Source organism: Canis lupus, chromosome 8 (assembly GCF_003254725.2).
Source record: "Canis lupus dingo isolate Sandy chromosome 8, ASM325472v2, whole genome shotgun sequence".
Classification (NCBI taxonomy): Eukaryota; Metazoa; Chordata; class Mammalia; order Carnivora; family Canidae; genus Canis; species Canis lupus.
The window spans coordinates 70601588-70627158 of record NC_064250.1 but is presented as its reverse complement, the minus strand read 5'-3'; the positions used below and the strand labels follow the sequence as shown (position 1 = coordinate 70627158).

The 25571-nt window shown below is 60.9% G+C and overlaps 2 protein-coding genes and 1 long non-coding RNA gene across 7 annotated transcripts in view; 1 reads left to right on the top strand and 2 right to left on the bottom strand.

Annotated features, from left to right (window-relative positions):
* Nucleotides 1-9169: 9169 nt before the first annotated feature.
* Nucleotides 9170-12527, bottom strand: LOC112657188 (uncharacterized). The gene is made up of 5 exons (XR_003134899.3): nucleotides 12344-12527; nucleotides 11822-12256; nucleotides 11199-11613; nucleotides 9816-9953; nucleotides 9170-9360 (listed from the first exon to the last, which is right to left on the bottom strand). It is a non-coding gene; the product is annotated as an uncharacterized LOC112657188 (long non-coding RNA).
* ANKRD9 (ankyrin repeat domain 9) lies at nucleotides 11891-16108 on the top strand. Of its 4 annotated transcripts, none has more exons than XM_025443092.3 (3): nucleotides 11891-12025; nucleotides 14469-14537; nucleotides 15000-16108. In XM_025443092.3, exon 3 carries the CDS (start codon nucleotides 15039-15041, stop codon nucleotides 16008-16010), a length of 972 nt encoding a protein of 323 aa, XP_025298877.1. In that variant the 5' UTR covers nucleotides 11891-12025; nucleotides 14469-14537; nucleotides 15000-15038; the 3' UTR covers nucleotides 16011-16108. The 4 variants fall into 4 exon arrangements, with proteins under 4 accessions (XP_025298877.1, XP_025298874.1, XP_025298876.1 ...); XM_025443089.3 differs by lacking the exon at nucleotides 11891-12025 and adding an exon at nucleotides 13307-13538; XM_025443091.3 differs by lacking the exon at nucleotides 11891-12025 and adding an exon at nucleotides 13810-13886.
* Nucleotides 16109-22038: 5930 nt separating this feature from the next.
* TECPR2 (tectonin beta-propeller repeat containing 2) overlaps nucleotides 22039-25571 on the bottom strand; it is a 102555-nt gene continuing 99022 nt past the window's right edge. For both annotated transcript variants that reach the window (XM_025443084.3, XM_049113502.1), the window contains 3 exons: nucleotides 24768-24909; nucleotides 24202-24351; nucleotides 22039-23847 (listed from right to left, as the gene is read on the bottom strand). In XM_025443084.3, coding sequence (XP_025298869.3) covers nucleotides 23696-23847; nucleotides 24202-24351; nucleotides 24768-24909 — 444 coding nt within the window. In that variant the 3' untranslated portion in view covers nucleotides 22039-23695. The remainder of the gene's footprint in view (nucleotides 23848-24201; nucleotides 24352-24767; nucleotides 24910-25571) is intronic.

Here is a 25571-nt window from a genome sequence, read left to right as displayed (position 1 = left end):
CTGCTGGGAGGCTCCTCTCCAGGGGAACATGTAACCTTCGGGTCTGCTCCTCTCCTCCTGTTGCCCTCACTTCCAGGCTCCTCAGGCCCTCTGCTGCCCGGCACTGACATCTGAGTCCGCCACCCCTGCCCCCAGCAACTGTGATGTCCCTTTGCGGGTGAGTGACGCACCCAGATTTCACTCATTGGTCTCAAGGCCCAGCTGCGTGAGGCCTCCCTGGCCTGGTACCTCTGCCCTGGCCAGGCCCACGCCAGCCTGCCCGGGAGACAAATACTTCTGGCTGTAAGGGGCCGAGGCCTTCCCGGTGTGTCTTGGTGTGTAGATCTCTGTGCACGATGAGCTCCTGGGTGCATGGAGGAACTGTGGTTTTTTTTTTTTTTTTTTTTTTTGAATTGTGGGAAAATGCATGTAACATAAAAGTCACCACGCAGCCGTTTTTAAGTGCACAGCTCGGTGGTATGACGTGCATTCAGCGCTGTGCAGCCATCATTACCATCCATCTCCAGAACTTTTCTCATCTTCCCACACTGAAAGTCTGTCCGCGTTAAATACGAACTCCCCTGTCCCCCCCCTCCCCTCGGCCCCTGGCTCGCCTCATTCTGCTCTCTCTGTGAGTTTGACGACTCTACGAATCTCCTGTGAGTGGAATCAGGCAGTATGTGTCCTTCTGTGACTGTTTCACTTGGCATAACGCCCTGGAGGTTCATCCAGGTTGCAGCCTGTGTCAGCATGTCCTAACTTTTTAAAACTGAGTGATAGCCCATAGTGTGGATAGTTTTTGTTTATCTAGTCATCTGCTGGAGAGAAGCTGGAGGACGGGCAAAGGGAGAGGGACTCTCAATATCAAGCAGGCTCCACACTCAGTGCATGAGCCAGGTTAGAAGCTCGATCTCACGACTCTGAGATCATGACCTGAGCTGAAATCAAGAGTTGGACACCTAACCGACTGAGCCACCCAGGCGCCCCCTATCCATTCACCTGTTGATGGACCCTTGTTTTTTTCCACCTTCTGCCAATTGTGCACAATGCTGCCATGCACATGGGTGTGCAGATAAGGAACACGATCTTGGTGGCGGCTTCACATTATCACGTCCTGGGGTCTGGCCTGTGCACCTACTGGTGTAACAACATCCCCTGGTGGTGTGATGGGGCTGCCTGGAGGGGACCTGGAGAGCTCCAGGCCTGCTGGAGGATGAAGTTCAAGGTCTGAGCTGCTGGTCCTCTGAATCCCAAGCTCAACCCTAACCGAAGGGAGGAGGTGGCTGGGGGAGCAGTCAGTCCTGCCTCTGGGCTGAGCCTCACAGGGACCCCTTTTGACAAGGTGCCTGGGAGATGGATGGTGTGGAGATGGGAGTGGGGGTGTGTTTTGGGGGGGAAGGTCCCAGGCTCTCCCCGCACACTGCTTTTCTCCTGGGCAGCCTGTGCCTTCCTGCCAGCACCCGTTTTCTCAGGGAACCCCCACAGCGAGGACCTCAGCTCCTTGCACAAGTCCAAGGGTGTCCTCTGTGGGGTCTAGGACTTTGCACCGACTCTTCAGTGGGTGTCTGCGCACAGGGGCCTGCGGGGACCCCTCCCCTGTAGCTCCAGGCTCAAGTCAGCGGGACCCTGTCCCCACAGGGAGAGGAACTGGGGGAGGTTGTCCCGCCGAACCCCCAGGCACATACGCCGCCTACTGCTCCCAGGGATCTTCCTCCCCAAAGTGTGCGCCTGGAGGCTGGGCCCCACCCCGACAGAGGAGTGTCTCTATTGGTCCAGAACTAATTGTGTGCTTCACCTGTGCAGCTGGGTGGGGGGCCTCCCCTGGGCCCTGAGCTCATTATTGGAAGGAAACGGATTTCCCCAGTTTGGGAGAATGCCGACTTGGGGGGCGAACCTATTGTGGTTTGGAGCACTTATCATTCACGACAGGCCTCATTTCCTCAAGGAGAGTTTGCTGTAAACAACTCAGAGGGCACCTTCCTACCTAGCAGGGACTCCTGACCTAAGGGCCGCAGGTGGCACTGCAAAATACGCAGGCCCCAAGGGTTTGGGGCAGACACCTGGAAGGCTCGGGCTGCTGCCGGCCCCGCGGGGCTCTCAGCTAGCTGCAACCACTCCCCAGGCCTAGGCCTCCATCCTTTTTTCTTTTTAAGAACTATATTGATATATTAGGGTGCCTGGGTGGCTCAGTCCTTAAGCTGCTGTCTTCAGCTCAGGTCACGATCCCAGGGTCCTGGGATCCAGCCCCGCTGGGGCTCCTGCTCAGCGGGAAGTCTGCTTCTCCTCCAGGCACTCATACTCTCTAATTGATAAATAAATTTTTTAAAATAAAGAACTATATTTACATATATCATGATATGTATCATAATATATATGATTGTTATTCTTTTTAGTAGGCTCCACACCCAGCGTGGAGCTCAACCTGGGGCTTAAACTCACGTCCTTGAGATCAAGACCTGAGCTGAGATCGAGTTGGACGCCTCACCACCTGAGCCCCCCAGGTGCCCCCACTGATGCATAATTTATGCACCACGACTTCCCGTTGGAAGGGCACGAGTCACGGCTTCTCAGTAAGCTGATGGAGTTGCTCGGCCTGGGCACCGCCCAGGTGTGGTCTGGTCTACCTGGGGCCTCTCTCAGGAGTCCCTGCTCCCAGCCCCAGCCTCAGGCAACCACTAACCTGATCTTTGCCAAGTCTATGGATTTGCCTCTTCCCTACACTTCAAGAGCAACCTTATATTATGTAGTCTTTTGTGTTTAGTTTCTTTTTCTTTTTAAAAAATATTTTATTTGGGGATCCCCGGGTGGCTCAGTGGTTTAGCGCCTGCCTTTGGCCCGGGGCGTGATCCTGGAGACCCAGGATCGAGTCCCACGTCGGGCTCCCGGCATGGAGCCTGCTTCTCCCTCTGCCTGTGTCTCTGCCTCTCTCTCTCTCTGTGCCTCTCATGAATAAATACATAAAATCTTTAAAAAAATATTTTTTATTTATTTATTTGACAGAGAGAGCACAAGCAGGGGGAGCAGGGAGCCCGAGGGCAGGGCTCTATCCCAGGATCCCGGGATCATGACCTGAGCCGAAGGCAGGATAATTTTTGCCGGATAATTTTTCATCGTGTGGCTCTACTACACATTATTGGTCTATTCGGTGTGAACACGCGCTTCCATGTTTTGCCCTCGTGAACGATGCTGCTGTGAGTGTCCGTGTACAGATCTGTGTGTGGGCCTCAGTTTTCATTTCTCTCGGGCAAATACGGGGCAGTAGCATTGCCGTGTCATATAGTACGTGTGAGAAACTGCCAAACTGTTTCCAAAGTGGCCACACCATTTACGTTCCCACCTGCAATGTGGGAGAGTCCCAGCTTGCCACAACCTGGTCACCGGTGGGTGTGGTCAGTCCTTCTATTGTTAGTCATTCTAATAGGTGTGTGGTGGTGTTTCATTCTGGCTTTAACTCGCATTTCCTAATGGCTGCAGCATCTTCTCCTGCGCTTGTTGGTCAGCTGTGTATCTCCCTCAGTGAAGTGTCCTTTCAAATCATTTTCCCTTTTAAAAATTGGGTCATGGGCCACCTGGCTGGCTCAGTCAGTGGAGCGTGGGACTCTTGATCTCGGGGTTGTGAGTTTAAACCCCACGGTGGGCGTAGAGATAACTTAAAAATAAAATCTTAAAAAAAAAATTGGGTCATGTGTCTTAATAAGTTCCAAGAGTTCTTGATATATTCTGGATAGACCTATGATTTGCAACTATTCTCTCTCTCGGTTTGTGGTATCAGTGGTGTCTTTGGAGGTGCACATATTTTTAATTTTTACAAAGTCCATTTTATCAATTTTTTTCTTTTACAGAAAAAATATAAAATATCTAAGGCCTTTTTGCCTAACACCAAAATCATGAAGATTATCTCCCAAGCAAAAAAAAAAAAAAGATTATCTCCCAAGCTCATTCTTGAATTTACCTAATTTTCCCTCCAGCCCCCACTTCCCAGGCCTGACAGTTCCACTTCCTCAGCCTTTTCTTCTCCCACTTAGGTACCTCACTTTTGCCCCCCTTTACTCCCCACTTTTGTCTCTTTTATGAGTGTTTTTTGTTTTAATTATTTGTTTGTTTCTTAAGTAGGCTCCCTGCCCAGCATAGAGCCTAACACAGGGCTTGAACTCACAACCCTGAGATCAAGACCTGAGCTGAGGATGCCTGGGTGGCTCAGTGGTTGAGCATCTGCCTTTGGCTCAGAGCGTGATCCCTGGGGTCCTGGAATCCAGTCCCACATCGGGCTCCCTGCAGGGAGCCTGCCTCTTCCTCTGCCTATGTCTCTGCCTCTCTCTGTATCCCATGAACAAATAAAATCTTAAAAAAAAAAAGAAAAAAGAGGGAGAAGAGAAGAGTCCTTCCTGGCTGCCTCCTCTATAGCACCTGCCCCACCCACCAGGTCCTGTCACACTATTGCATCATCCTGCTTTTGTTGTCCACAGAGCACTAGCTCCAATCAGCAAATTTCCCAGTTAATACCTTTACATAGTGGTTGGTTATCCTCCAGTGTCTCTGGGCCACAGGACAGGAGCAGGGAGTTGAACAGAGCTCCTGCCTCTCTTTGGTCAAGCCCTTCCTCCTCCAGAAGCCCTCCTTGGTTATTCTGGTGGTTCACCATCTCCTCTGTCTCCATTGCCTTCCCACTGGGTAAGCTGCCACATGGGTGGACCCCATGAACCATGCTTCCTGGTAGTCATGTGCTTGCAAAGCCTCAGTCCACGTTGGCTCTGGGCTTGGCTGCATCCCTCGTTCTGGCCAACGAAACGGGAGCAACAGTGATGGAAGTAGAGGTTTGATAGGCATACTGGGGCTTGTTCTCAGTGGAAGCTGGCTGGCATGCTGTGAGGAAGGCCAGGTTAGCCACATGGAGAGGCCGAGCAGAGGACAGCCAAAGAATCTGGGATGACAGCCGGTCCTGGCAGCCAGCTGAGCTCCCAGCTGACAGCTCACATCAACTGCAGCCTCGTAGGTGAAGCTACCATGCATGTTTAGCCCCCGTTGAGCCTCCAGCTAACCGTAGCTATATACCTGAGTTCAGCAGATGTCACATAAAGCAAAAGAACCAACCAGTCAGTCCAGAGAATTGTGAGAAATAAGGAATCATTGCTGTTTCAAGCCGCTGTTGTGGGGTTGTTTGTTACACAGCAGTAGACAGCTGATGCGCCTGTACAAGTCTTGTCTTTTGGGGTTCACTGCCATAACTGCAGTCCACTCTCCTCCCTCACTCCCTGGCCATCACTCTTGAAGGTGGGCAATTCTCCCAATCACCCCCTTCTTGGGCCCAGGAAGGCCCTCCCAGGCCTTACTGACCTGTCTCCTCACCAGTCCAGTCCTGTGTTCCCTCCACGGTGGGCATCAAGAAGAGCCTAGGACTTTGATGACACTTGGTAAGGTCCTCCCCACCCTCAAGGACCATAGCTCCGCATTGGGCAAGGTAGGCAGAGGAAGGGAAGGCTTTCTGGGGACCCCTGAACTCCCCATCCCATTAGCACTATACCCTCAGCCGGCTACCCCAGGCGTGTGGGGGCAGAGGACAGGCTTGGGACACAGTTAACATGAGAGGTGGCCCAGCAGCAGGTCACAACCGATGGCTGGGTTCCTGGGAGCCACTTCCCAGCTGTGTGCCTGTGACCAGCTCGTTCCTCAGACCACTCTGGGCTCGGTGTCTGCATCTGGGACCCTCGGCCAGGCTGGCACTCGAGAGGCTCATAAAAGTGCACCTGCGGGGACTCCTGGGTGGCTCCAGTGGTTGAGCATCTGCCTTCAGCCCAGGTGGAGATCCCCGGATCCTGGGATCGAGTCCCACATCGGGCCCCCCCGCAGGCAGCCTGCTTCTACTTCTGCCTGTGTCTCTGCCTCTCTGTATCTCTCATGCATAAATATTTTTTTTTTAAAAAGTGCACCTGGAGAGGCGGAGGAAAAGACAGTGGCCAGAATCAGGGAAGCCGCTGGAGGACGCATTGAGGCCGCCGGCGGGTGGGCGACACAGTGCGAAGGTGTGCTGGCTGCTGGGCAAGGGGCTGTGCCAAGGGCTGGCCCGGGGTGCAGAGGCCCCTGCAGCCTGCAGGGGTGCAGAGGCGCGTCGGGCGGCCTCGGCCGTCTCCCGTGGGGCCAGGGGGCAACCCTCGGCCCCACCTCCCACACCCGGAAACTGAAGCGCCCTCGGCCTCTTCCGCTCCGGGAGAGCCGCCCTCCCCACGCTGCGGCCCCGAGGTCCGAGGGCTCCCGGGCGGGGGAGGCGCGGGGAGAGGAGGCCCCGCCCCCAGCCGGCTTCTCGCCCCGCCCCGCCGGACAGTCCGCCCCGCCCTCCGCGCCCCGAGACTTCCGATTGGCTGGTCGGGGCAGCCGGTGGGCGGGGCGGGGCGGGCGGAGGGGGCGGGGCCGGAGAGCCCGGGCCGGCGGCTTCCGAGAGCCGCAGGCGCACCGTGGGCGGGATCGCGGCGGTTTCCCAGCGAAGATGGGGCCCCAGAGGCCTGCGGAGACGCAAGCGCGCGGGCCCCGCCGCCGGGTGAGGGCGCTCCGAGGTCCTTGCCCGGGCCACCTGGCCCCGCACCCTCGCCGGGCCGGGCCCCGCCGCAGGCTGCGAAGTCGCGCGCGGCCGCCAGGGGACGGTGTCGGCCCGCGCTGGGCTGGTGGGGCGGGACCGCGCGCCTGCAGGCTCGGTCCCGGCGCCCACGGGAAACTGAGGCCGAGCCACACACGGGCTCCCGCTGGTGCCTGGCCCCCTTCCCAGGGCCGCGGGGCGGGGTCCGGTAAAGGGACCCAACTTTCCAAGCCCTGCGCCCGATGGTGCGTCAAACCGAGTCAACGTCACCCACCGTCCCTCCAGACCCCTGCTTTGGCCCCTTGCCGAGTGGTGCCGCCTCCCCGACCTTGTTTCCCCGCGAGTCACCACCGGGAGAGCAGAGCGGGGTTTCTCCGGACGCAGGGATCCGGGCTCCCACGGCTGGGGGGCCTTGGGAGGGGGAGTGTCCCCACGCTCAGCTGCACACAGGAGCCACTGTTACAAGAGAGAGCTGTGGGACCTGGGCCAGGCCTGGCCCTCCGACCTCAGTGGCCCCTCCTGCCTCACTTCACTGCAAGCCACAACTCTTTACCCACGATGGGTTAGTGGAATATAAGGCAGGAGGCTCAGACAATGGGGGGCTGTCCTTGCCCGGACCCACCTTGGCTGTGCTTGTCCCCTTGGCTCTGGGTGCTGGGCGTCCAGCCTCGGTGTGCTGCCGCAGCCGGCGGCCTAGCCAGATACCTCTTGGCCTTAGGGGGCACAGACACGCTCAAGGTCACACAGCCAGGCGGCTGTACTGTGCCCTTGGTGCTGGTGGGGAGGGGGCAAGCTCAGCCTTCCACCTTGCCACGGCCTCTGAGCTTGCCAGCCCCCCTCCTGCCCGGCCCAGGGCAGCCGGAGCTGGCCTCCACCTGAGGAGCCAGGTCTGTGTCTGTCAGTCTGCACTGGGGCTGGGCCTCTGCTGAAATCTGCCTGTGTGTAGGGCTTCCTAGGGGCCAGGACTCTGGGGCAGCCCGGATGAATCACGTCCTTCCTGCTCCCAGCCCTCAGGAGTGGGCACCTCAGGCATCAGGACCTGCCCACACTCCCCACAGCTAACCAGGCCTGCTGGGCTCCCACCCCGGGGTGCTCTGACCACACCCACCCACCTAACTCCCTTTCCACTTAGTCATCAGCATTTATGGGGCACCTAGCATCCTCCTGCAGGGGCAAGTGGGCCCCTCCCCGTTGTCTGATGGGGGAGAAACCCCCAGGCGTGCAGGTCAGTGAGGTAGGGTGCTCCTGAAATGAGGCCATGCAGACTTCTGGGGACTGGCTGTCCAGGTCAGAGAGAACGGCAGGAGCAGTGCCCTGGGGCCCTGAGCACTGATGGCCAAGGCTCCTGGTGGAATGTGAGGGGCTCTGGCCTTGAGGCAGAACAGGGGTTTTAGTCTGAGATGAGGCGTCTTTAAGCTGAGAGGCTCTGAGCAGAAGAGGGCCCCAGCTGACATGGCTTTGACAGGATCCCTCTCAGCTGGAGGAGGCTGGAGCTGAAAAGGAAGCCTTGAGAATGGGGGTGGGATGGAGCTGTGCAGCCTGGTGGGGGGCAGAGTGTTTGAAGACAGAGCCTAAGGGCCTTGACTGATGATGCAAAGGGCTGCTGAGCCGTCCTCACCTCAGGTAACCTCGTTCTTCCAGAAGCTTCTCCTGCTCACTCACCTCTGGTCCTCAGAACAGGCTCTAAGGGCCCATTTGCTGGATAAATTAATGAGTGGAGCTGCTTAGAAGAGCTGGCTGACTGCCCGGCTCCCCCGGCCAGGGCTGGGGGGCCCTGACTCGGCACCTCCAACCTGCATCTGAGGCCTCCCTTCTGTGAGTGGGAGAGACTTCTAGGAGGAGGGGCCACAGCTTTCATCAGCTCTCATAAAGGAGTCTGAAAGCCCGAGGGGGCTTGGAACTCAGGAAACCAAAGCCTTCCCTTTCTGGGACAAGATGAAGCTTATTGGTTCCACCTCTGTGGGCAGAGCCTCAGATTCTCTACCTGTAACGTGAGCTGACAACCCAACCTACCTTACCGGGCAAGTCAGTGATATGATGGCTGTGAGACAGCATTTTGCCAATGGAAACTACCTCTTTAAAAACTTACCTTGGGGTGCCTGGCTGGCTCAGTCGGTGGAGCATGTAACTCTTGACCTCAGGGTCATGAGTTCAAGCCCCACGTTGGAGGTAGAGAGTACTGATAAACCAACAACAACAAAAGAAAGGTACCTTAACTACTCCAACTGGCCTATGCCAAAACGAGAATTTACCATGTCATTTAATGAGAAATCCCAAGATCCAGCACGGCGCAATCCAGAGATCCTACAAGGACCCAGAGATGCCACGGGAACTGTCTCACTGTGGGTGGATGGGGAATAGTGAAGTTTCAAGCATATGAGGGAGTTAGTTGGTCTCTAGGCTTCAGGCCCACACAGCCCTCTCCACGAGCCCAGCAGAGGTGCAGGGACCAGCTGCTGCGCGGCAAAAACCAGAGCTGGGAGGGGTAAATCGTGATTATTTTAGCCGTTCCACTTGGGACAGTTACCTAGATGGTTTCCAGGTTCTCATTGTTATAAACGCAGTGGGCGCCCCACCTCCTTGTTACTTGTACTCACTTGTATTCTCTCTTTTTTAAAAATTATTTTAATTATTTCTGAGAGACACAGAGACAGAGGCAGAGACACAGGCAGAGGGAGAAGCAGGCTCCATGCAGGGAGCCCGATGCGGGACTCGATCCTAGGTCTCTAGGATCACGCCCTGGGCCATGGCAGACACTCAACCCCTGAGCCACCCAGGTGTCCCTGACTTGTATTCTCTTCCAAGGTTTAACTCTGAAATAGACATAAAATATGAAATTAAAGCTAAATTCTTTCATAAAACTTTAAAGAAGTAAGCATGTGAACAAAACCCACAGTAGTGATTATTATACGTGGAGCTTGTTGGCATGCGGCCAAGTACTTATCTAGGATGAGATACCTACCCCCTCAATTGCTGGCCCCAAGTGCATAGCCTTGCCCCTGCCCGTGGGGCCCTCGGAGGTGCCCTGCCCAGCTCTGCCTGGGAGTGAGGGCCTGATTCCTACCCCTGCCAGCGCAGGCTGTCACTGCCGCCTAAGGGTTTGCCAGTAGGCAATCAAAGAGGTTGGTACGTTTGCTGATTTCTTTTTTTTTTTTTTTTTGTTTGCTGATTTCTTACAAAGCTGAATACCTCCGTGTGGTTATTGGCTATCGTGTAATTGCCTGTTCATACCCCTCGCCCATTTTCCTCCTGGGCTAATCCTTCTCACCGGCTTGCAGGAGATGTTTACACGTTCTGAGTGTGGCTCCTGCACTGTGCATGTTGGGCTCTTTGGTTCCCAGGATATCACTTGGCCTCACTTGGTTTTATCTCGTCTTTGGTCCATATTGGCATCTGAAGCTGAGCCCTGAAAGACCGGTTGGATGGCAAGGAGAGTTGTGTGGGAGAGCTTGAACCCAAGTGCAGGTGGGGACAAGCCCAGCCATCCAGGGGAGAAGCCGGAGGGGAAGGAGAAAGCACCCATGGAACAGGCCCTTGGAGGGCAGGTGGGCATTGGCCCAGCACAGCCCGGTGAAGTACAGGGCCCAGGTGACCTGGATGCAGGGGGTCGGATGTCCCCATCCTCTTTCCTGGTCCCGGCCGTTTCCCATACTGGCCTTGGAATCCTGCCCGCTGGAACACTTTCCTTTTCAGATCTGAAAGTCCACCTGATTCACTTCACAGATAAGAGACCTGGAGCTCAGACAGGTCTGAGGTGGAGTTCCTCAGCCTAAGTCCCACAGCTGGCAAGTAGCTGATTAGAACCCAGCATGTCTGGCACCAGCCTCCTCTCCCAGGAAGCTCCCTAACCCCCTCCCTCTACCTGTGTCACACACCCTGCCCCATGCTCCAAGGCCCTGCCTGACTCTACCTCCCTACCCTGGCACACCCAGATGCCTTCTGGGAAAAGCTCTCCCGGGAGAGAGGAGTGGGTTTTGGGTTGGGTTTCAGAGGGAACATAACAGGGTCAAAAGTCAAACCTCACACCAAGAAGATTGTGCTGGTTGGCACTCCCTGTCCGTGAGGGCATCTGGGACAGGGCAGTCCCCCCCACCCCAGGCCTCTTTGGTCTCTCCATCCTCTGCCCCCTCCTCCCTGCCCCAGCCACCCTTCACCCCCTCCAAGTCCATCTTTCCTTCCTGAGAGAAGCTGGCCCTTTGCACCCTGTTCACACTGTGCCCAAAGCAGTCTGCCATAAGTAGCAGCTGTGGAGGGTTACACCTTCCCTGGGTCTGGGCCCCAGCATGGCCCCAGGTAGGCACGGGCAGGATGTTCAAAGCCAGCAGTGCTGGGAGACCACGCGTGTGCCCAGACACAGGGGTGCAGCTCCCACCAGCAGAAGACGCCTCAGCGTCCCCAGCGTGACCCAGAGTGGCATGTACCCCTGAGGGGGAGTCTAAAAGTAACCTTGGGGGATCCCTGGGTGGCGCAGCAGTTTAGCGCCTGCCTTTGGCCCGAGGTGTGATCCTGGAGACCCGGGATCGAATCCCACGTCGGGCTCCCGGTGCATGGAGCCTGCTTCTCCCTCTGTCTATGTCTCTGCTTCTCTCTCTCTCTGTGACTATCATAAATAAATAAAAATTAAAAAAAGAAAAAAGAAAATAAAAGTAACCTTGGGGGAGAGAGCAAGCTGCAGGTGCCGTGACAGCCAGCCAGTGTCGCAACGTCAGCTGCCACTGTGGGCAAGACCCAGGGCTGGGCTGGGGCAGGGCAGTCACAGGGGCCTTCAGATTTATCCGCCTGTTACTTCTTAAACTGGCCCCTGGCCCCAGGCGTTCATCACGATTACTTTTGTGCCTGAAATACTTCACTAACCAACGCACTTCCAAACCCTTCCGCCTCCACTTCCAGATCCTCAGGACAAAGCCCAGCTCCTTGCCTCAGCCCTCGAGGCCCGGCGGCCCCAGGTGACCTCCGAGGCCTGCCCTGGTCACGCCCAGACCTTTGCGCCAGCTGTTGCTCAGCCCGGAATGCTGGGTCTCTGCCCAACCTGGTCTTTCTGGCTAATCCACGTGCACAGGAAACTTCTAAGTGGTGGAGAAATAGGGTCAGACGTGACTTTTAGAAATATGCCTTTAGGAACCCCAGTGAGGAGGGCCAGGAGAGGTGGAGACCTGCCCCGAGGCCAGCTGCACACCCTGCACCCCCAACCGGTGCCCCCACATCCTCATTGGTGGCCATGGAGATGGAACCCCAGCCCCGGAAGAATGAGAACGAGGAAGCAAGGAGGCTCACGCCTTGAGTCCCAGGTGGTTCGGCTGGGGCGCCACTTCCCTAGGATGTCTCCCAGGGCCTGGGGGCTCCAAGCGGTCAAAGGTGCACCCCAGGATCTCCATTCAGCTTGTCACCCCCTCATCCTACTCGGAGAGCCCAGAATGGGAAAGCGAGGAAAAATGCAGGGCAACAGGGGCCCAGAGGGGTCGGCACGGGAAAGCTGAGGTGAGGCAGGTGGATCCCAGACCCCCGGCCCATGACCTAGTTTCTTTAAATCTGGTGGTCACCACGGACCCCGAGGCCAGTGGGGCTTATGAGACCGCACCCGCCTAGGTGGGGCAGTGCTTCGGGTGACGTATGTGGTCCGGTCTCAGCGTGGCCTTGATGGTGGTACCCCAAATCTTGGAACTTTTGTGGAGAGGCTGGAGTAGCTGGGGCCCAATCCGCCACAAATGTCTGCAGAAAAGTAGGGGAAACTCCCGGTTTCCCTTCTGGCTGCTGCTCACTTGGGGGCCACCTCCTCATGAGCCTCAGTTTCCTAACCTTTGAATTGGGGGGCAGAATTCCTACCGCGTGAACAGCGGTGAAAATGAAGTGAAATCATTATGTTCAGCAAGAGCCTGGCACACAGCACGTGCTCATAAATGGCTGCGCGCGCCCATTCACCGGTTCCCTGGGAACTCAGCCTAGAGGGGGCTCCCGGGGCCCAGACGGTGGTCAGCCTAGAGGGGGGAGCTCCCGGGGCCCCGACCGCGGTCAGCCTGGGGGGGGCTCCCGGGGCCCAGACGGTGGTCAGCCTAGAGGGGGGGCTCCCGGGGCCCCGACCGGGGTCAGCCTGTGGGGGGGCTCCCGGGACCCCGGCGGTGGTCAGCCTAGAGGGGGGGGCTCCCGGGACCCCGGCGGTGGTCAGCCTGGGGGGGGGCTCCCGGGGCCCAGACGGTGGTCAGCCTAGAGGGGGGGGCTCCCGGGACCCCGGCGGTGGTCAGCCTGGGGGGGGGGCTCCCGGGGCCCGACCGCGGTCAGCCTACTGGGGGGGCTCCCAGGGCCCCGACCGCGGTCAGCCTAGTTGGGGGGCTCCCGGGGCCCCGACCCCCGCCGGGCAGGACGCCATCGGGACCTCAGGGATCACAGCTCCGCCTCTTGACCCCTCCCTGTGCAGCCGGGGCGACCGTGGCCGAGGTCTCAAGGTCAGAGGGTCAGGGCGGAGGGGAGGTGGAGTAAGTCCCGGGGCGAGGGGGCGGGCGCTGTCCGCGGAACCGGGGCGCCCCGCGCGCGCCCAGACTCGCACGGAGCGCGGGCCCCAGCCGTGCTCCCGGGACCCCGCGGCCCGAGCCCTCCGCGCCCGCGGCTCGGGTTTCCGGGAGCCCCGCCCCCCGCGGGCCCTCAAGTTTCTCCCAACTTTTCCGCGGGTCCGCCGGGCGCCCCGCCCCCCGGCCGGTGACGTAACAATGGTGCAGCGTGGCGGCCAATGAGCGGGGCCGGGGGCCAGCGGCGCGGGCCAATGGCGGCGGCGGACGGTCCCGCGGTCCTGCCGGGCCGGGGCCGCACTGCGCCGCCCGCCGCCCGCCCGCCCGCCGCCGGCGCCGCCGCCCAGCTCTCGGGCCGCCGGCGGCTCAGAGCGCGGCTGCGGCGGGCGCGGGCGGCGGCGGCTCCCTCCGGCCCGCCTGTCTGGGGACCTTCCGTGCGCCTGCCGCGGGGAGGAGCGGGAGGAGCGCGCTGCGGCCCCAACGCCCCCACGGTGAGCCCCGCCCGGCCCCGGCCCCGGCCCCCGCCCCCGCCCGCCCGGCGCAGCCCCCCGCGGCCTCCCCTGGCCGCCGCCCCCTCGGGCCCGGGGCGCGAGCGCACGCAGGTGCAGCCTCGCCGCGCTGGCGACCGTCAGGCTCAGGCGGACGCCCTGGCCTCGCCCCCCGCGACCCGCGGCCGCCGGGAGGGGCTGGGAGGCGCCGGCGGGCGGCCCGGGCGCGCTGCCCGGCCCTCGGTGGCCCAACCCCCCATTCACCGAGCCGCGGCCGAGACTCGCTGCCCAGTGACGTGGGGCGGCCCAACTTTACGTAACCCGCCGGCGCCCCACGGGTCTCCCCACGGGGTGCGTGCGCCCGGGGCGCGCAGTCCAGGCTTGGGGGGCTGCTCCGGGCACGGCGACCCCCGAGGAGCACCGTGCCCCGCTCCGTAACTTGGTTACCCGGTGTGTGCGGACGCGGCCTGTCCGCCGACCCAGGCCCCTTGTGACCAAGGGCTTACCCTTGAGGGAAGGCCGTGGGGGAGCTGCGGCCAGGGTCAGGGGTCAGAGGCCAGGGTTCAGGTTGGGGCCGGGAGCTCAGAGGGCAAGGTCGGGCAGGGATCAAGCTGGGCTCCCTGTGGCCCGGGGGTCTCCCCGATTCTGGAATGAGCCCAAAGTGGGAGGGATGAGATCTGGGTTCTGGGCCCGGCCGTACCACGACCTGCTCACTGACCTTGGCCCGGCTTTCGCCCCTGGCTGGAAATGGGATGGCCGAGCCCGCTGCGGCTGGTAGTTGGGGGGACCAGGAGGAGCGGCGGACCTGGAGGGGGTTTGCTGTCCAGAGTTGTGCGCAGGGCTCCATGTCGATTTCGTTCTCCTGCCCGCTCCACCCCGGCTCACCCTGCTGGGGCTCACAGCGTGCGTCCCCCCCCATCCCCTTTCTTACAGATGAGGAAGTTGAGGCTCAGAGAAGGAGAGTGATACACTCACGTCCTGTGATTGGAGTGCGGGACCCGGGTAGGTCTGGGCCTAGAACTCTGCCGGTGCCTGGCATGGCGGGGGGGCGGGGGGTGGGCTCTAGGAGCCCCCATCTGCGGTCAGGGGCAGAGGGAAAGGGTCATGGTTAGGTGGGGCTTGGCCCAGCTGGGGAGGTGGATCACGACACTCTACCCCCTTACGTGGTCTTTTCTGTTTGGGGTTGGATGTACCTGGTCAGCTGGGCCCTGCGCTGGAGGCGGCGGGCAGGTCGGTTTTCAGCGTGGCTCTGACTGTGGGTGGGCCTGTGAGGGGAGGGGGCAGGGAAGGGCATCTCTAGCAGAGGCGCCAGAGGACGAGACTCAAAAAGGGAGAAGGGAGGGAGGTCAGGTGCAGCTCGATCAGGGGTGTGGGAGGTGGTTGGGGCCTAGGAGAGAAGGGAGCGGCGAAGAGTGGCTGGAGGGGCCTGGGCGGCGGAGCCTCACGGAGACCCCCTCCCCGCAGGTGGCCCATGCCGTGAGCCCCGGAGGTGCCGCCACCAGCATGCCGTGGGACGCGCGGCGGCCCGGGGGCAGCGCGGACGGCGGGCCCGAGGGCGCGGGCGCGGCGCGCTCCCGAGCGCAGAAGCAGTGCCGCAAGTCGTCGTTCGCCTTCTACCAGGCGGTTCGCGACCTGCTGCCCGTGTGGTTCCTGGAGGACATGCGCGCCAGCGAGGCCTTCCACTGGGACGAGCGCGGCCGCGCCGCCGCCTACTCGCCGTCCGAGGCGCTGCTCTACGCGCTGGTGCACGACCACCGGGCCTACGCGCACTACCTGCTGGCCACGTTCCCGCGCCGCGCGCTCGCGCCGCCCAGCGCCGGCTTCCGCTGCTGCGCGGCTCCCGGGCCGCACGTGGCGCTGGCCGTGCGCTACAACCGCGTGGGCATCCTGCGCCGCATCCTGCGCACCGTGCGCGACTTCCCGCCCGACGAGCGCGCGCGCCTGCTCGACCGGCGCGGCTGCACCCGCGTGGAGGGCGGCGGCACGGCGCTGCACGTGGCCTGCGAGCTGGCGCGCCCCGAGTGCCTCTTCCTGCTGCTCGGCCACGGCGCGTCCCCGGGCCTGCGCGACGGCGGCGGCCTGACGCCCCTGGAGCTGCTGCTGCGCCACCTGGGCCGCGACGCCGGAGCCGCCAGCGCCGCCGGCACCCCCGGCACCGCAGGGACGCCCGCCGCGCCCGGGGAGCCCCGCCAGCGCCGCCTGCTGCTGCTCGACCTGCTGGCGCTGTACGCACCCGCCGCCCACGCCGCCGCCGGCCCCGCCCGCCGAGAGCTGCTGGGCGACCGGCCGCGCTGGCAGCGGCTGCTGGGCGAGGACAAGTTCCAGTGGCTGGCGGGCCTGGCGCCGCCCTCGCTCTTCGTGCGCGCCATGCAGGTGCTGGTCACCGCCATCTCGCCGGGTCGCTTCCCCGAGGCCCTGGACGAGCTGCCGCTGCCGCCCTTCCTGCAGCCGCTGGACCTCACGGGCAAGGGCTAGACCTCGGGCGCTCCCCGGGCGGTGGATTTTTGGAAAATACTATTTTTCAGAGCGTTGTACCCAGCACTTTACATATATTGATCTCTGTACAGGAGAAACTCTGCTTCGTGTGTTGCGGGCATCGCGCGGGCCGGGTCGGGCAGGCGGGCCCCGCTGCAGCTTTCCTGGGGGGCCGGCTGAGCTCAGCTCCCCGCGTCTTTCCCCTCTTGGCGAGGGCTTGGAGGTCATGCGACCCCCCCAGAGCCAGGCCTCAGCTCACTGCGCAGCCACCGAGGTCGGGGAGGACCAGCTTCCCATCTTGATCTAGAGCCTCCAGGACTATGTGTCCCAGAGGGAGTGACAGCTGAGCAGAGGAGTGGGGCAGGGGTGGGGGGTGCAGGCCGCGGGCCTGAGTCCTGGGACAGGACGTGCAAAGCCGGAGAGGCCAAGAGAACAGGTCCTGGGAGATTCTGGGAGGCGGTTCTGGGAGCCGGCACTTAGGGCCTCATAAACTCCTGGGCGGGCAGAGGGAGGCAGGAAAGTCTGTTCCCTGGTGTGGGTGTGGGATGGGGTGACCCAGTCTGGGCCCCTGGTGCCCCTTATCCCCAGTAGGCCTCCTGCCTTTCCTTGGGTGTCTTGTGGCAGATGGAAGCCTGGACTTGTCCTTGTCACCCCTTGGGCTCTTTCCTGAGGAGTGGCAGGCACCTGGTCCTGGGTCTCCTGCTTCTCTCCCCTCTGCTGTGAGGCCACTGGGCCCCTGCTCTACCTGTTCCTCGGGGGTTTAGGTGTTCTTCTTCCAGGCCTGACCCCTGTCCAGCCCGGGGTGCGGGCTCCCTCGTGCTTCCCTGGCCCAGCCCCCAGTGGCTGTTAGGTGGTGCCTGCGGGCGATGGGGTGGCGGTGGCACCCAGTGGGCAAGCGCTCTTGGCCCAGCCAGGGGAGCTGCCTTCTGCAGGAAGGTTCTCAAGATGACTTAACAGACTTGCCGCGGCCCTTCAGGACAGCAGACGGGCGGAAGAGCTGGGTCCGGGCCTCGAGCGTCGAGGCCAGGGAGGATGCCAAGGCTGCCCTGCCCGGGGAATTCCGCTGGGCCATGAAATTCAACCTGTGCCGGCACGGGCTGGAGGGCCACGATGTCCTGCCAGGAGCGGACGGCTAAAGGTCTGCCGGGCTGCGGGGAGGAGGGGAGGGTGAGGGGGGCGCAGCTCGGGGGCGATCCTAGACTGCAGGTGGGTCAGTTAAATGGCTTCTCTGAACATTGACGCCCGAGGGCGGTGGATACCAACCTGTCCCGGCTCGGACTGGAGGCCTCGGGAGCCCCGTCCTCCAGGCGGCCCGGGTCTTCACGTCAGGGATGCCGTTGTCGGGCAGGTTTGTTACCTTTGGGAGCGGATGAAGGCCGGGACAGGGTGGCTCAGCGTAGCCCGTAGTGGTGGCTTCCGGGCAGTGGGGCTGCGCGGGTGTTGGGGAACCCTTGGTGCCTGACTGCCCCCGCGGCCTCTGCCTGGAGAGCCCGGGTGCCTGGGTCTGCAGACCTCCTGCCAGGTCTCCCCAGGCCCAGCTCCGTCCTCGGTGGGGTCGACCTCCTGGACCCGTCTTCCTTTCCACGTGACATCTACAGATGTTGGGCTGGGGCTGGGGTGATGCGGACGTGGGGGAGCTGCCCTGCCTCGGAGCTCCCCAGGAGCCCATGGAGAGGTGCCCCATGGAACCCACTGTCCCCGGGTCCAGCAGGAGGCAGGACCTGGCTGGATCATTCTGGGCACCAGAGCCTGGGGGCACAGCCTGAGCACCCGTTCAGGGAAAGTTCTGGGACCCAAGCGGGGTGGTTTGGTTTCAGGGTGACTAGGAAGCAGCTCTTGGGGGGACAGCAGAAGCTGCAAGGACAGCTTCATCGTTTGCGGGGTGACTTTGGGGCCCCAGAGGCCCCCCCGGCCCCTACGCCTGAGGACTGAGAGGGCAGGAGGAGGGTATCCCAGGGCCCGCCCCTGATGTCCTCACTGGGTGGGGGCTTGGGAGTCCAGTGTTCACACTGCTTGCAGCTGCAGTGAGGGCGGGGGGAGCCCCGGTCTGGCCGGCGTCACCGCCCCGTGGCCTCGGAGTGGGGCCTGGTTCTGGCACGGCTCCCACTGAGGCTCGCTGGGGACGCCTGGCTCAGGGCACTGCAGGCCTCGGCGAGCACAGGGGACCCAGGAAGTGGTGCAGGATGATAAGGGCGGCCTCGGGGTTATCTGGTGGCCACTGCTGGCCGGAGGGAGGGCAGGAGGCTGGGCAGGAAGCACCTGGCTTTGGGCTTATCGGGCCCTGGGGCCCCGCAGCCCCAGAAAGGGCAGCCCCGACGGTGGGGCGACATGTGCCGGAGCGCTGAGGAGGGGCTGAAGCCAGGCCCAGCCCAGGTGTCCCTTGGCCGACAGCGACTCAGCTCTTGGTCCTTGGCAGTTGGCCTTGGTGGCTTGTCAGAGGCAACCGCTCTGCCCGGAACGAGGCCCACTTTTCTCTGGAGCGAAGCGCATGGGTTCGCTTGCTCGGTCCACTCATTCCAGTCTTTCTAAGGAAAACCTGACGGCGGCCAGTCCTGCCCTGCCACGGCCACCGTGCGGCCCAGGGAGTCCCAGCCTGTTCGCGCCCAGGGGCCAGAATCCCCTTCCTCCAGATGCCAGCTGGGGTGGAGCCTCGGGCCGGGAACCGGAGGGGGCACTGTCGGGTGGCCTGGGGGAGGTGGCCGTGAGGGCAGGGGAGGAAGGACCTCGATCTGCCCCTCCTTGGCTGCGGGACATGACTCAGCGTGAGCGCCTCGCCCACGCGGACTTCAGCCTGATTATTGCCTTGACGCGGAGGACTCTGATTTCCCTGCCTCCCGATTGCTTCACCAGCTTGAAGCCGCGCCACCGAGGAGAGCAGTTGCCCCAAGTACCGCCAGTCCTGCTCAGGACGAGGATGCTTCCCGGGGGCCGGGATGGAGGGAGAGCAGCGCGGTCGGGGAGGCCGTGCGCTGTTGGCACCTGTTAGGGGACGGAGAGCCTGCTGCCCCAGCCTGGCCCCGCTCTGCTTCGTGCCGTTACATTTTTTAAACAGAGGCATGACTTAACATATGATAGAGGCACAGCCTTTAGATATTTTTAAAGATGGAAAGAATCCTTTTTTATAAAGGCCTCACACCCAATGTGGGGCTTGAACTCCCGACCCCAAGATCAAGAATCGCATGCTCTCCCCAGCCAGGCGCCCTGAGATGCTCAGACTTTAAATGTTTAGTCCAAGGAGTTCTGACAAATGTCTACACATGTGTAACCACCACCACAGTCAAGATAGAGGTGAGGACAGGTATCTGTGTCTTCAGTGACTTTTATTTTTTAAAAAAAGATTTTCTTTGAGAAAGCATTAGAGAGAGCGAGAGAGCGGGTGGGGGCAGACGGAGAGGGTGAAGCAGGCTCGATCCCAGGACCCTGAGGTCATGACCTGAGCCGAAGGCAGACGCCCAACGGACTGAGCCACCAGGAGCCCTGTCTTCAGGGATTTTTAAAAAGAGTTTCTGCTTAATAGAATTCATGCTTCTGGTGGAACGGGAACTGCAGAGAAATCCAGGGCAGGCTGCGGCGGGGCTTCCTCGTGGCACGTCCTCGCGCCGTCCCCTCCAGCTGTGGGACTCCCGAGGGCAGGAGCCGGCTACTTGCTACCATCCCACCAGCCAGACAGCCGCAGCCAGCATTTCGGTGTATTTTCTTCCAGTTTTTTCTATGCACATCCATAGATGTCTTCAAACATTCCCCCATGCCTATTCTTTACACACACGACATCAGATCACTTAAATAATTGAGTATTTTAAAACTTACGATAAGCATTTTCCTGTATTGTAAAAATGCTTTGTAAATAAGACTTCTCAGAAGTCTTTGGTGTTTACTTTGCCGTATCTGACTCCCTAGGGTTTTTTAAAATTTTTTTAAATTTTTAAATTTTTATTTTTTGACTCCCTAGTGTTGACGGTGTGAGGAGTTCAGGTTAGGGAGCCCCGTTTTTAAAATGTGGATTTTATTTTGAAATAATATACATTTACATGGCTTGAAATTCAAAAGATACAAAAAGATGCATATGGCCCAGGCAACCTCGGCGACCAGCTGCGGGGTGACCTTGGTTCTTATGGCCCTTCTGCGCAGCTGGAATGACGGACCATTTCGAACCCCCCAAAAGTTAGGAGGGTGCGCGTGCCCGGGCCCGCTATCCCCGTCTCTCCTGTCTCCCGCTCTGCGTGGTCTTCCACCAGACCACGTCGTGACGCGCTGCGGACAGTTGGCACCACCGCGCTGCAGCCGGGCCGGCCCGCCCAGGACACCTGCTCCGTGACAGCTGCGCAGGGGCTGCTCCTCGAGGCCACGGGCCGGTATTTTACAATCACAGAACCGCCTGCACTATACGTCTTCCCCGATTTAGGGTTTGTTCTTGAGGACAGGTTTCCAGAGGTGGAGTTTGTGGGTTTGCGGGCTTTACGATCGCTCCCCCTGCTCTGTCCGCGCCCCACCTGGGTGCCAGGCATTTGCTCTTTCATCTCTGTCCATATGAGTGCCTTAGGTGTTCCTCCGACTGCTGTGTGCACTTTTTTTTTTTTTTTAAGATTTATTCCTGAGAGACAGAGAGACAGGACATAGAAGGAGAAGCAGGCTCCTCGCGGGGAGCCCGGTGCAGGACTCGATCCCAAGACCCCGGGATCACGCCCTGAGCCAAAGGCACACAACACTGAGCTACCCGGGTGCCCCTGGTGTGTGCACATTTTTTAAGGTATATAGTCACCATCCATGATGTCACAATTTCCCCTTTTAAGTGGGGTTTAAAATTTGTAAAATTTTAAGATTTTGAGGAAATCAAATCTGTAATTTCCTCTGTGGTTCTCCTGTCACTTTTGAGTCTAAAATCCTTTGCCATCCGGAAATCAGATACCATTCCCCCTTTTTTAAAGTTTTTTTAAAGCAGGCTCCACGCCCAATTTGAGTCCAATGTGAGCATTGAACTTGTGACCCTGAGATAAGACCTGAGCTGAGATCAAGAGTCGGACGCTTAACCGATGGAGTCCCCCAGGCTCCCATGGTTTTAAGACACTTTAATCCATTTAATAGGTTTGCCCAGATAATGAAGGGGTGGTGCACATCAGTTGTGACCTCACCCGCCTGTCCCGATGTGCCTTCATCATGTCAGCTCCCGCGGGTCCGGTCGGGCCGCCTGCCATCCCTGGCCCTCCCTCCCACGCCATACTTTAATTCACCTGCTGCCGTCAGCACCCTTGGCAATTCCCACCTGTTTCTTCCCAGGACAGTGAGGTGGCATCACGCAGCGCTGGCCTGGAGTTCTGCAGAGCTGGGCTCCAGTCCCAATGGCCCGTGAGTGGCCTCCAGCAAGTACGGAACCTCTCTGAGTGTCACCGAGGCCCACAGTGCTTCCCGCAGGGGCTCGAGGGGGACCCGAAGCTGTGCAGGAGCCCCAGGCGCACGTCTGGCAGTCGGGGGGCACCTGTGGGCACGAGCATCATTGTGGGACCTCCCCCGACACAGACCAACATCCCAGTGAGGCTCCCCCCAAACTGAGTTAGAGCCTTTGGAAAGGACTGAGGTCTTCGCAGCATCCTTCGTCTTTCCTGAGGGACGTTGGACGTCGTAATTCAAGTGTGCCTCGATGTCTTCGGTGAAGCAGGACATTCCCTGACACGGGGCAGACGTTTCTCGCTCAGGCCTCCGTGGCACACGACGCGTCCGGCGGCCGAGGCCCTGATCCCTCCCTGCAGGGTGCTTTCCACTAGGGCACTGCTGGCCTTTGGTTTCGTTTCTTGGCGGCGGAGTCCTGGGCTCAGGGCCTCGACCCCCCCAGGCCCGCCCACAGCGGCCCGGCCTCGGGGGCCTGCGGAGCGACCGCTCCCTGGGGACAGCCGTCCTGGGTGAGCCGGTGCGGAAACCCCACGCGGGCCGGGCCGCCGAGCGCCACCGCAGATCCTTCGGGCACAGGTGGGCACGCCACCGTCGAGGCTGCGCGGGGCCCCTTCTCACAGCCCGGACACCAGACTCGACCAGGTTTGGAAAAAGTCTAGTTTATTGCACTGTCTCAAAGCACAACTAAAAATTAAAACCGGAAGGAAAAACCGTACAAAGCACTGAAGCTAAAAGTAGTTTAAAAGTATCAAACTAGACTTGGGTTTAATTGCACTAAAGTCCCGTGGGTTTAGGAGGGCTCTGCCGTCCAGGGGCCGCAAGGCACAACGTACAGAGGCGCGGCCGCAGCCGGGCCGGCCTCCGCGCTCGCCAGACTTCTGAAACAAGGGTTCTCTAAGCGTGGAGTGTGAAGCAGGGCCTGGGGTTGCAGCGTCTTGTCCTCCTCTGGGCCTGGAGCACCTCTGTCTCCACGGCTGGCCGGGTCCCGGCAGGGAACACGCCGTATCGCTCTCCCCCTGCGGCCCGGGGGCTCCTGGACACGTTCGCTTAGTAGAAAACAGGCGTCGAGTCACTGGGCCCTGGACCAAGGACAGGCTAAAAAAAGCAGCGAGGCCGAGTCCCACTTGGGAGCTGCCTCCGGGAGGGGGGGGCGGTGCGCTCAGGCGGGATGTGGGCCGGGCTGCCGAGCCTTGGGCCCAGATGCCTGCGGGGACAGTGGGCACCGCAGGCCGACCCCAGGGACCGGCGTCCGGCGTGGCCACAGCGGGCTCGGTTCGAACCTCCTGGGGGCATCAACCCAATGCCTGCTAATGGCACCGGTGGCCGCTCAGGGCCAGCCGGCAGGTGCCACGACTGCCCCGCACGTGGAGGACACGCGGGGGGACGCCCACGCTCCGTGAAGCTGCGGCTGAGGACAGCGCCGGTGCAGGGTAAACCATGTGAAGGAACGAAGGGCCTTCCACTGGTTTCATAAAATACATTTCTCCTCTAAATTTATAAGAGTTGATTTCAAATGAGGTATCTTATGCAGGTTTGTAATATAACAAACAAAAAAGGCAATAATTAGTAGACTCATCCTGTGAGGATGCTCCTGGTCTTTACGACGTCCACCAGCAGCATTAACATCACTCAAAGACACTGCTGAGTCAGCCACCGTGGCCGAGCTCCCCCACCTCGGCCACACCTCCCAGGGCCACCGCTGCCTTGGAAACACGTGCACCCTTCACGTCCATGTCATCCACTGGCCTTTATTGTTTTGGCTGAAGTGTGTTCTCCAGGAGGCGAGTGTGCTGTGCCCTGTGCGTGGGCCGGGAGGGCGTGCGTGGTGTGGGCGTGCATGTTGTGGTGTGTGTGCGCGTGGGTGCTGCAGCCTGGCACAGACCAGCACCCCACTCTCCGACACGGCCTTGGTTTCCCCACTGGGGTGTCCAGCACGGAATGTGTGCCGGAACTCGTGTCCCTGTGATGACCACAAGCTGGCCCAGGACCCCCCTCAGTGGCAGGGAGCACTGACCCCCGGGTTGTCCCCACGGCGGGCCAGGAGCGCCAGGGGACGCGGCCTCGGCAGGAGCTCAGAGGCACTGCCGCTCTGGCAACGGCTCCACATCACTCGGCCGAGGCTGTGGGTTCTGGAACAGACGGAAACAAACATGGATGAAAGCAAGTGTGGTTGTCCGAGCCGGCCCGGCATGTCTGGACGAGGGCTGATGAGGCGTGGCCGAGAGCGAGCGACTCCGAAACCACTGTGTCCGCCACCGTCCCGGCCTCCTCCCTCCTGAGCAGCCCTGCCCCAGGCTCCTTCAGATGACCTCCCACTCGTCCTCCAGGTCCTCGGGGTGGGGGGTGGTGGCGTGGCTGCTCGGGGCGCCGTGCGAGTGGCTGAAAGTCCTCGTCAGCCGCTGGAGGAGGTAGCCGGGGGGGCCCACTGCCCACAGCTCATCGGACGAGGTCACTGCAGGGACGAGAGCCGCCGCACGATCGTTAGTCACCCAGCCCGGGCAGCAGGCACAAGTGGGGTCAGGGCTGGCTCCACATCCTGACGCGGCACTTTCTAGCTCTGGGCTCCGGATCCACCACCCTCAATCTGTGCCCCAGCTCCCCTGGCTCTAAAGTGGGTGGCCCCGGTCCTGGGACACTCTGGCCAGTGGGGTGCGGGATGCCCTCCTTCGGGTGTGACCCTCAGCGATCTGGAGAGCAAGCCCCGTGGGAGCAGCCTCCTGTGGAGGCCCCACTGACCTCGCCCAGGGGAGCCCTGAACCTGATGAGAGCCATGCAGCCCCGAGCCTTGCGGAGCCCTGGCACTTGCCTGTGAAACACGTCACGTTGCCAGGTATTTTCTTCCAATAGTCTCCTGCAGGGTTCTTGTCGGTGACGCCGTACCGCCGGGCAAGATCACCACTGGGGCAGCGGGCCCACACGGTCCTGGTGCTCAGTGCCAGCTGGCAGGCCTGCAACCCTGCACGTGAACAGGGTGTCCGTCTGTCCTCAGCCCCGGCTGCGGAGAGGACAGGCCACCCCCTCCCACGAGGCCGCTCTCTCACATCACTGGGCCCTGTCGACCAGGAAGGCCCCTTGCTGGCCGTGCCCTGCACTGCAGGACTCGGAGTGGGGGCTGAGGGAAAGGGTGCCCCACCGGCAGTGTGAGCCACGCCACCAAGGGCCCAAGGCCACAGGGCACACGGGTCCGGGCCATCTGGGAACAAACATCCCACAAAGAACCCCAAGGGCATAGGGCTGGCTGCAGTCCTGCAATGCTGGGTCCCTCAAGGAATATTCCGTTAGACACCTGTTGTCACCTGCCTCCGTAGGACAGGCTGCCTGAAGGACCAGGTGCCCAGGGGAGGGGCAGCCACGCCACGCTCGCGTTTCTACCTGGCACGTGCTCCCAGTCGGTCCCCACTGGCATCTCTTCGGTGATTCCAGCTCGGACGTGCACGTTCCACCTGCTGTCGAGCGCCCACAGCATCTGGTCGTTGGGACTGGAGTGGACGCTGACCAGTGTGACCCCAGCAGGCTGCAAGCAGGAAGAGACTTTCCTCAGGGGAGGAGGTGGGGGGCATGTTATTTTTGGAGAGAGCAAGGACAGAAGGTTTGGAGCCCCAGGGGGAAGCAGAGTGGACCTCGTCCTGCCCTCTGAGCGCGGCCTGCCACGTCTGGCAAACCCAGCCTGAGGAACCTCCCACCAAACCAGGAAGCCCAGCTCGTCAGCGACAGCATGTCCTGAGGGACAGAGAGGCCGAGATGGGCCAGATGACAGGAGGTGCAAGAGGTGCACATGGGGTCCTGGGCTGGGACGGGCAGGCGGCGGGAAAGGACAGCGACGGAAGAGCACCGTGTCCACACCGTCCCCGATGGGGACATCATCACCTGATGGCAGGTGACGCCCAAATGGCAAGGCCAGCTCTGGGGAACACGGGCCTCAGGGCCGGGCCTTGGGGGGGCCTCACGCGTGCGCACGCAGCCTCAGGCTCACAGCTTCATGCTCACACAGAGGCGCACACGGCAGAGTGTGAACAGCGGCTGAATCTGGATGAAGCGTCTATCAGGCTTTACTGAAATACACCTGCAGGGTTTCTGTTGGCTTTGAGTTTTTTCAAGATAAAAACTTTAATTAAAAAAAATTAGAGGGGGCAGCCCGGGTAGCTCAGCGGTTTAGCGCCTGCCTTCGGCCCAGGG

Excerpts from the sequence above, each read along its gene's own strand:
- ANKRD9 (XM_025443092.3), top strand. The coding sequence starts at position 15,039 with ATGCCGTGGGACGCGCGGCGGCCCGGGGGCAGCGCGGACGGCGGGCCC.